The sequence below is a fragment of the Notechis scutatus genome, chromosome 5, assembly GCF_049901735.1.
Source record: "Notechis scutatus isolate UNSWTSFEM ecotype Mainland chromosome 5, rNotScu1.2, whole genome shotgun sequence".
NCBI lineage: Eukaryota > Metazoa > Chordata > Lepidosauria > Squamata > Elapidae > Notechis > Notechis scutatus.
In genome coordinates, this window is record NC_142013.1 from 116,533,260 (window position 1) to 116,543,435 (window position 10,176).

At 59.5% G+C, this 10,176-nt stretch overlaps 1 protein-coding gene across 1 annotated transcript; it reads left to right on the plus strand.

Annotated features, from left to right (window-relative positions):
• The first annotated feature begins 3,480 nt into the window (after positions 1 to 3,480).
• LOC113426082 (FH2 domain-containing protein 1-like) lies at positions 3,481 to 9,241 on the plus strand. The gene is made up of 10 exons (XM_087967663.1): positions 3,481 to 4,426; positions 6,544 to 6,605; positions 6,678 to 6,780; positions 6,861 to 6,946; positions 7,028 to 7,128; positions 7,333 to 7,403; positions 7,606 to 7,713; positions 8,252 to 8,322; positions 8,447 to 8,726; positions 8,852 to 9,241. The coding sequence occupies exons 1-10, from the start codon at positions 4,019 to 4,021 to the stop codon at positions 9,128 to 9,130; spliced, it is 1,569 nt and encodes a 522-aa protein (XP_087823789.1). The 5' UTR covers positions 3,481 to 4,018; the 3' UTR covers positions 9,131 to 9,241.
• Positions 9,242 to 10,176: the final 935 nt, after the last annotated feature.

Here is a 10,176-nt window from a genome sequence, read left to right on the forward strand (position 1 = left end):
AGTCCTGCTCTGCTGCAAGGGGGGCAGGTCAGGCCAGTCCCATTCAGAGGGGCTGCTGGAGCTTGGTCGCTTCAGGCTGAGGAAGGGAGAGGGGGCCCGGGGTGGGGGGGAGCATTTGGGACGACAGCAGCCAGCAGGAATTGCCATGCGTGGATCATGACCCAGGCTGCAGCTGGCCCATCTAGGGCAGGGGCCCCGTCGCTCCTCCGCATCCCTTGGACCAACTGCTCTCACAGACGGGGGTCTAGCATCAATAACTAAAGACTCAAATCTCCCAGGCCAGATCCAGGGCTGTGTGTGTGTGTGTGTGTAAGCACAACAGTCACTTCATGTCTGGTCCCCCCTTTGCAGCCTCGCCCACTAGGCGCAGCCAACCACCCCTCGTAGCTCCTCATTCTCCAGGATCAGGACGGAGCCTCCCCCTGTCTCCTCTGAGCTCCTCTGGGCTTCTCTTTCCTAAAGGAAAAAATTTACTTCTAAAGCAATTCTACTCTGGCATACTTGGCCCACGACTGTCCCCGTTGAAGGTGTTTCTTAATTTGCTCTGATCGCGACTAAGAACAACTTTGTAGGTTGCCCATGTCCTTCTCAGAGGATTGATTTATTCGACAAGACAAGACAGGACAAGAAGCAACAGATGGAAACTAGTCAAGGAGACTAGAATTAAGGAGAAATTTCTGTCAGGGTGAGCAGTCAGTGGAACTGCTCCCCTGAAGAAGTTGTGGATGCTCCAACCCTGAAGGTTTTAAAGAAGAGACTGGACAACCACCCGGAATGGTACTGGGGGGGGGGGAGGGGAGTCCTGTTTGAGCAGGGCGCTGGACTAGATGACCTCCAAGGTGCCTTCCAGCCCTAGGAGTCTTATGTTCTGTTCTCTGGTGCCGCCAAGGCTTCCTCAGTCCTCCCAGAGTGTGTGTTTTGGTATTTAATCCTCATTCACTCTTGTCCAGAAGTGAGTCGCTTCGACCTCGACGCCCGTCCATCCCCTCCCTGAGCAGCACAGACATGTTAGCAGCCCCATTTTCTTTACCATTATCTTCAGATCCAAATTCCTGTTTGTATCAGGAATTTAACCTCTACTGCATAGCAGATACTTAGCCAAAACAGGGCATTGCCCATGTAGAAATGCCCGTCTACAACTGACGCACCTCTATGGTCACCACAAGCCACCTGTGCACTTCTCCATCATGACCACCACACCTTTTCCTGGGTGCGATTCCTGAATCCCTTCAGTCTCCCCCTATGATTCCACGCACCGTACTGAGCAGTCAACCTGCCCACAAAGCCTTCCTGCATCAATGCAGTTCATTTATTAACAGCGTGAGAATCGGGCATCCTACAGAAATCTAACAGCACCAACAGAATAAAATGGAACATCCCCCCCCCCCCATGGTGAAATTAAAGTATTAATGGAAGTTGGAGGAGGCAGGGACAATGCAGCCGAGCACGGCTAAATGCCCCTGGCGGTTGTCATCCAGGTTGGTTGCTGTTCCAGAGCTTCTTGGAAAACAAGCAGAACCAGCCCGGCCAACATTCAGGTCCCAAAACTCTTGGAGCAAGAAGGGGCTGGGCCCACCCAGAGAAGGCCACTGCAATTCCCAACTGGGCAGGCCCCAATTAGGCCCTTGAGGCACCTGACCTTGGAGGCGGGTCCCTGGAAGGGAGCCATAAAGAGACATTCACCCCACCCCCCCGCGAGAGCTGTTCTTTGGTAGAAGGGTGTTAGGTCTGCTCACAGCTTGGGCACCCAATCTGGCTCAATGCTAGCTTCCAAGGTTGCTTCTTGTGGGGGACTTGCTGTAATCAAGCTGAGTGGCAAGGAGGCCCAGGTCACTGTCTAGGGCTCCTGGGTCATAGTGAGAACCGCCGCCACCTGCTCCTCTAAATTGAGGGCCAGGAAGCTTTTCCTGTTACAGGCACATCTCTTCGCCTTCATGGGTGTGGCTGGGCTGGCAGGTCTCCAAGCCAAGCAATATGATGGCCGTTGGGGGAGGCTGCCCATAGGCTGCCACTGCCCCAAGGCCTAGCAATCTGCTACCCATCATTCTGTTCTTAGCTTGCAGAGATACAAAAACAGGCGGTGGGCTGAATTGTGCCTGCAGGTTGCAAGTTGCCGACCTCTAAACGAATAGAAGTACAAAGAGTTTTCATACCACTTACTAAAGAGCAAAAATCCAGTCATGATCGCTGTCTTCCAGTACTGCTGAAGGGCTGTCGGGGCCTGGATTTATTCTTCATAGCACCCGAGGGAAGGTGGAAGCTGATGAGAGTGAGATTCAGCCTGGAAATGAGGAATTTCCTGACAGAACAATTAGTGGAACTACTTTCCTCAGGAAGATGTGGGTGCTCCATCACGGGAGGTTTTCAAGAAAAGATTGGGCAACCATTAGTCTGGGATGATATAAGGACCCCACCTTGGGCTAGAAGACTCCAAGGTCCCCTCCAGGCCTAAAATTCTATAATTCCATGGTCTGCAGACTACCAGCCTGGCATATGAAGTTGTCACTGCCTAAGTGAATCACTCCCATGTTTTAACATTTCAGTAGTTACAGCATCCTCAGCCTTATAGTTTTTCAGCATTTTAAAAGCATTTACAACTTTCTTTCCATGCATTTTTTTCTTGAGAGACTAACATTTTGATTCCATTCTCTGAGGATGCATCTCATGCCTTCCATTCTCAGCCCAGATCACTGTTATTCTTTCCTGGACAGCCCACGACCCCTCCCACCCACGGCCAGCCTTTCAGAGGGTTTCCTTCGCAGACTCCTCAGGCCCTTCAGCAGGACAGGAGAAAAGGCTCAGAGATGCCGCTGCTGCCTTGAAAGTCGCCCGCGTTGAATTGCAGTCAAGCACCAGGAATTCACCACAGGAAATGTTTTATGACATTTCGCACTGTTCATAAAATGTTTTATAACATTTGGCAAATTTCAGTTCCATGGCTTCCAAATTTTGGATGCATTCGGTGAAGTTAGCCCATTTGAGGCTAACCATTGTTCAAAAATGTTGCCGGAGGTCGCACCATCCTACAGCCTGGTTAAATCGCAGACAGAAAGGGGAGTTTTACAGCATTCAGGTTCCATTCCGTTCTGTTGGAGAAACCTGGTTGATCTTTCCTGGGCCATTTTTTTATCTTTCAATGCTTCTCTGCATTTCTCCTTCAATCTTTGGACCCTCGTTCTCCTCTCCTGCCCTCTGACCCCACAATCTTCGTCTGGAGAAGCATCTGCTCTTCTCATCCGGGGCCGTTTCCCTCCCTCGTCCAAGGCAAGCGAGAGACGCCACGAAAGCGGCCTAGCCGGGCAGCCGAGCTCCCACACAGCCCACCGGAGGGCCCGCTCCTCCAACAGCCTCTCCGGGGGGGCTCGACGGCTCTCCTATGTAACCGGGGCCGCTGCCGGGCTTAGGGAGTCTTGGCCGTTGCTCGCCGGCCAAGCCCTCCCCGGGAAGCCGCTCGCGGCAACCCAACGCGAGCTTCCCCTCTGGGGAAGGGGAGGGCAGCAGCCAGGCAAGGCAGGACCCGGCCGGAAGTTGACCCCCCCCACGGCCGAGACCAGAAAGGAGCCGCCTCGCTGCAGCTGGCCGCGGACGGCGGATTTGGTGTCGGGCAGGCCAGCGACGCAGGCAGGGCGGGCGGGGCGCGGCCGGCGGGCAGATCGCCCTAGAACTGGCCCAGCGAGGGAGGGAAGGAGATGCCGGCCTGCAATCGACGACGCCCCGAGAGAAGCTCGAGCCTTGCCTGCCGCTTCCGCCGGACGTCCCCTCGAAGAAAGGTCGGGCGCGGCCCTCCCCGGGAACCGCCCCGCCTCGTTTCGCCTCCCTGGGCAGGGGCTCGCGCTTCCCGAAGGCGGCTCCGGGTCCTCTCTGCGCTTAAGGTTAGGATAGGCTGCCCTGGACGGGAGCGGAAGCACCTCTTCCGCCTCAGCCCTTCGCCTGAGCGCCACGCCCGCCCTCCGCTGCCCCCGACTGGACGTCCCAAGGTGCGCCGGGCCCTCCTGCCCCTCGCGCGCCCCTGCCTGCCATGGTGACTCTCGAGGGCGCATCCGCCGCGGCCTTGCCTGAAGACCGGACGGAGCCGGGACCGTTGAGCCCGTTCGCCCCGGGCGCCGCCGCCGCCTCTTCTGCCCGCACTTCCCCCGCGGGTCCTTCACCGCCGCCGCCGCCGCCTCCCCCGCCGCCCGTGAGCCTGCTCGACGCCGCGCCCTGCGAGGGGGCAGTCGAGGAGCCCTCCACGCGGCGCCCGGTCCGGCTACGGAACTTCAACTGGGAGGCCATTCCGGCGGAGCGCATCCATGGGCGCTCCAACCTCTGGACGGCGGCGCGACAGCGCGGCGACTGGACGCCCGACTGGCATCTGCTGGAGGAGCTCTTCGGACAGCGGCCGGAACCGGCCGGCAGCGGCCTCTGGACTGCCCCCGCGACCGAGCAGGTGAGGCCGGGCGGAGGCCAATCGCGGGCTCTGCTGGGCAGGTCGCGCCGTCGCACTGCTCTCTCTTCCGACGGCCGCTTCCTGCCCGCCTCGTCGAGTGTCCGCCACGCAGAGCGGCGCAGGGCCGAGCCAGCCCAGAAAGGGGCGGGCCGGGTTTGCACATCCACTTCACCCCCCTCCGCCCCCACTGCCCCGAAAGAAACAGGAACGGCTCAAGGCAAAGAAATCTTTGAAAGGCGCTCGGAAATCCCCTCCCCCTCAATTCAGCCTCTTGCGAGAAGAGCCGCGTTGCCCCCGAGGGACTCGCGGCCAGATTCCCGTTGCGCAGCCTTGCCAGGCCGGTCTCCGCTTCTCTCCCGTCTGGCCTTTAATTGCGGCCCTTCTTTAGGCAGCTCGATAGTTTGGGGGGCGGGGCGCTCTCTTTTGTCCTCAGAGTTTTGACAGGTAGCGCACCCAGAGCCCTGGAAGCTCCTCCAAATCTTTGGGAGCTTAGGGAAATCGGAGTCTAGTGTGGACTGCTAATTGAGGTTCAACTCCCTGGAGTAAGGCTCAAGAGCCACCCAGGCTTCGATCCGGAAGGGCTGATGGGGGGGAGGGGAATCATTGGTCACCCAGCCTTGGGAAGACCTTCCCGGTAGCTGGACGCACGTGACCTGATCGACCTGGTTGTCCATAGTCTTTGTGGCCACATTCACACAACACGCTTAGTGCTGGTCTGGGAGGGGAGAGTGCAGTGCCCCCCAACTGAGCACAGTGTGAAAAAACAGCGCATAGTTTTTTTCTTGTGAGTTTCTTGTTTCCAAGGAAGGTGAAAGTAAGGCCCAGAGGTGGCATTCAGCAGGTTCTGACCAGTTCTGGAGAACTGGTAGCAGAAAATTTAAGTAGTTTGGAGAACCAGCAAATACCACCTCTGACTGGCCCTGCCCCCATCTATTCTCTGCCTCCCATTGAGTCCCAGCTGATCGTCTGGGTCTTCTTTTGTTGCCTTGCACAGGAGAACAGAGCTGGAAAGCAGGTTAGTGGGGTGAGGAGGGAATGGGGATTTTACAGTAACCTTTCCCTGCCACGGCCACCAAGCCATGCCCACCAAGCCACATCCACCAAGCCACACCCACAGAACTGGTAGTAAAATTGTTTGAATCCCACCACTGGTAAAGGCCTAATAGTTCCTTGCTGTGTGTTTGTGGCTGAAGACAGCTAACGGCCTCACAGGGAGTTGGAGAGCAGAACTGAGGGTCCCTTAGGGGTCTGTCTGGGGTAGGTGGTATTCATAGGTTTTTAATTGACTGACCTGAATTTTGATGCACCGTTGGGAGCAACATCTGAGGACAAAATGAGTTAGTTCTACATTAATCTGACCAAACTGGAAGATTCGGCAGAGGGACACACACACACACACACACACACACACCACAATGTGAAGGAGGGCCAAAAGAGCCCACCTGAGCTGGGTAATACACGAGGGGGGCAGTGGCAGGGATGGGCATGGAATAGCACTCTTTCAGTTGAGGGGTGTCTTCAACAAGGGCAGGATGAATGCCTCTTGGCACAGAATGTATGCACATATGTATGCATATGTTTAAAACATGTATATAGGGCCACTCATCTTTCAACCAACTCTGGGTGTCTCCCAGTTCAAAGTATTGGAAAGAAGACGCTGGCAGTTTTCCCTGGGGGGTGGGGGAAGGATCGGGACAGGGCCGCTTGGGGGTTTCCAGTGTGCATCAAGCCACCCAGTTGCTGTAGTTGGGCAGCCTGGGAACGAATGGCCAACCGGTTTGGAGGTGAGCTAAGCAAGGGGGGACGAGGCAGGTGCCTGTGCAGGGCGGCCAGGGACCCGAGAAGCAGGAGCAAGGGCCAACTCTCTGGAGGCTGGGCTTGGATTCTGGGGGGAAGGCTGCCAGGGCCCCCCAAGATGGAACCTGAGCAGGGTCCAGAGTCCTCTTGCCTACCGCCAGGGGGTCTGCAGGGCAGTGGGAGAAATGGGGAGTCACTGCCAGGTGGTGGCACTCGGGAGGGGCTGCCAAACTCTTTCCAAGATGGCAAAATTCCTTCTGGGGGAGCCCCAATTCCTTCCCCTCCTCTAACCTCAGTGGTGGGTCTCTCCCTCATTTTAGGCCTCCCTTTTGGATGCCAAGAAAATCCTGAATCTGGGAATTTTTCTCAAGCAGTTCAAGAGGTGAGGGGGGGGGGCGGAGGGACACCAGGCTTTCAGGTGGGACAAGCCACGAGGAAGCTCTCCCTCCCCCAGGCCAGTTCAAGACATTGTGACCGATATCTACCATGGCACAGGAGTCCCTTACGGGCCGGAGAAGCTGCTGGAGCTCTTTAAGATGCTTCCTGACGGGAAGGAGGTGACTGGGGGGCTCGGGGGGGGGGCGGAGGGGCCCTTGCCCCCCTTGCCAGATTCATGAGTGCTGTTTCTCCTGGGAAGGTGGAGAAGCTGGAGTCTTTCCGGGGGGACCGGAGCCGCCTCTCTGAGGCCGAGGTCTTTGCACTGCTTCTTGTCCAAGTGCCCAGGTGAGGGGCCAGGCCGGGCATGGTGGGTTCCATTCCGAGGGCACTGCTGGACAGCCCGCCCATCCTCCTCTTGTCTCCCAGCTATGCCCGTCGCCTGGAGCTCCTCGTGCTGAAGCTGCAGCTGCTTCCCCAGCTCAACGCCCTCCAGTCGGCCATCCAGACCCTGACCAGGGCATCCTTGGGTGCGTGGAGCCTGGCTCTCTCCTCCCTACCCCCCTTGACCAGGAGGGGCCACCATCCTCCGGGTGGGAGCCAAGCTGGGGCCCATCGTCTGTGCAGGGGAGGGGGCCCGGCAGGGTTCTCCACAGAGGGGCAGGGAGGGGCTGGTCCTGCAGGGGCAGAGGCTGTTGCCCCCCATGCTCAGCTCACCTCCTCCCTTCCCACAGAGCTGCTGGGGTGTGAAGAGCTGCATGACCTCATTCGGCTGGTGCTGAAGATGGGAAACTACCTGAACCAGGTGCCTTCTTGGGGCTCTTCTTGGAAGGGGGGGGGGCATGATTCTCGGGGACTCGGTTGCCCGGTCACCCAAAGAAGCGGCTCGCTGGTCCCCTTCCTGGGGGAGAGATCTGGGCAGCCTCCGGCCAGCCAGCCATGCCAGGCCTCTTGAGGGTGGGCGGTCCAGGCGCATGACTCCCTTTGCCCGCTCCCTCCCCCTGCAGGGAGGCTATGCTGGCTCTGCCTGCGGCTTTCACGTGTCGTCCCTCCTGAGGTTGCCAGACACGAGGGGCAACCAACCGGGCATGGACCTCCTGCATTTCGTAGCCTTGGTGAGGATTTGGGCCTGCGGGGAGGGAGGGGAGAAAGCTCCGCTGGGGCTGCCTTGAGAAGCTGTCCCAGGAGGTTCCTGCCGAACTTCAGGGCTGGCTGGCTGGCCGGGGGAGAGCCCACATTGACCTGCCTTTGCTGGGGAGGGTGACCCTGGTCTGCAGGGCAGCTTTCCTGGGTCCTGGTCATAGAGACAGGGGCCTCCTTCCCTGCCTTGGCCTGGCACTTTCTCAGGCTCTTTGGGAAACCTGCTGGGGTGTCCGGGCAGATCCAATGGGGGGTGTGGTGGTGGTAGATGGGGAATCCCCCAAAGGCCTCCTCCAGCCGGGTCTCCTTTTGAAGGCTCCTGGGAAAGGGAGGCCCGTTCAGGCCCCGTTCTCCTAGGGACAGGCTCCACGGGGGGGCTGAACCCTTTCCAAACGCCTGCCCAGGAGAAGATTAGAGAAAATCCTTCCGGGCCAAAGAAGGGGCTGCAGTGGGGGGGGGGCGGAGCATGCACCCCACCCCCAAGCCTTTAGACCAGCCTTGTCTCCTGTCCAGGAGGCCGAGAGGAAGGAGCCCAGCCTTCTGCATTTTCCCCATAAGCTCCGGCATGCGGCCCCTGCCTCACGGTAAGGCCCTGGGGGGGCCCAGGGGGGAGGCCGGATCAGCGCCACCTTGCAGGGCAGAGGACCTGGGCAAGGCCACTCTGGCCACTCTGCTGCTGCCCCTCTGACCGTGTCCCCGCGGCTGCAGGATCGATGACCAGGAGTTGGCAGCAGAATTGCAGAGCCTGGAGCAGCATCTCCTGGGAGCCCAGCAGGACCTGGAGGGCCTGGGTTTGGAGGGCCAGATGGGGCCCTTCCTGCATGGGGCAGAGCTGGAACTGAGGGCCGTGAAAGCCGCCTGGCAAGACCTCCAGCGGGCCACAGCCAGTCTCTCCGACTTCCTCTGCGAAGACCCCGAGGCCTTCAGCTTGCCCGAGTGTTGCGGCATCTTCCACGCCTTTGGGGAGCGCTTCCTCGGGGCCATCGAGGTGAGTCCCCCCCCCCCCCAGCCCTGGTGTGGCTGTCTCCTCACTGCCAAGGGAGCGTGGTTCACAGAGGGGGGGGGGGCAGAAATCGCTCACCTCTTTCTCAGGCTCCCCCACCACCACTGCAGGAGAACCAGGCCCGGGAGGCCGCCATGCGCCGAGAGCAGCAGCGGAGGCTGCGGGAGCAGGCAAAGCAGAAGAGGCGCTCCATTGCCACCTGCTCCTCCCGAGACCCCGGCCTGCAGGACGTGGAGCTGGACCTGCTTGCCTCCTGGGCTCCTCCTTCCTCTGGCCGCCGCAGCCGCCCCGCGAGCCCTCGCCCTTCTGCAGGGGAGCCCCCAGGGTCGGGAGAGGCCCCTGCACCTCAACCGGCGGCACACACTCACCATGCTGGCCCCTTGCCCTGAACCCCTGGAGGCTGCCCCGAGCCCCCTCCCCCAGCCCCCGCAAGCCATAGCAAGAAGGCCAAGAGCTTTAGCCAGAGCCTCAAGGCCTTGCTCAGCACCCCTCCAGCCATGCCTGCCTCCCCGCCTGCGCCCAGGGCCCCCGCTCCCCCAGCCCCTTCTGCCTACCTGCCTTCTTCCAGGCGAGGGGGCCGGAGAACCCCTCTTCCCCCGCCTCCAAGGAGGTCTGTAGCCTGGTGGGATTCCTGCGTCGCCTGAGTGTAGGGGAGAAGCCCCGCAGCCCCTCCTAGCCCAAGGCTGTGTCCCTGGTCTAGCAAAGGGAGCTGTCACTGCCCCCTGTGCCCCCCCAAGTCCCTCCTGCTCCCTCCGTGTGGGGGTCAGACAAGGGGGGCTGTTTTAACCTCCTCTCGTTTCCCTGCCTTGACTGGTGTTGACCACTTTGTTTATGCTCAATAAACCTTTTTCAGCTCCTCTGCCTTGTCCCTTGTCTGAGCTGAGCCCCACTTGCCTGCCCTGGCGTGGTACCCCTGAACCTCCCACAGGAGCTCCCCTCGCCAGGCCGGAGGGGTCCTCTGACCCGGTGCTGCACTGGGGCAGTGAAGGTGAATCCTTGGGGCTCTGAGGTGTATAGAAATGCATAATTTTTAATTGTAAATACTTCTTGAAATGGTATCCTAAGCAGCTCCTGATGGCCTGAGGCCTGGAATCTTTGGAGGATGTTCTTGTGGGTTCTTGCGGCCTCTCAAATGGGGGGGAGGAGGGGGACGTCCCGTTCTCCTCTGCTGAGGCCAGAGGAGAGCAGCACCCCGGGCGTGGCTGCCAGGGGCCTGGTGTGTGACCACAAGTGAAATGTCACCTGTGATAGGTGTGTCATAGGTTGGCCTTCATTGCTCTAGTCTAGGTCCAACCTTCCTGCTCTGCCTGGAGCTGCTCCTTGGTGGAACATATTTCTGCTCCCGAGCCCCCCCCCCCCCAAGCTTGGGGAAGGGCCTTGGGAATGCCAGGAGACACCCCAGCAACCTGGCAGGGCCGGTGGGTGGGTGTCTCCT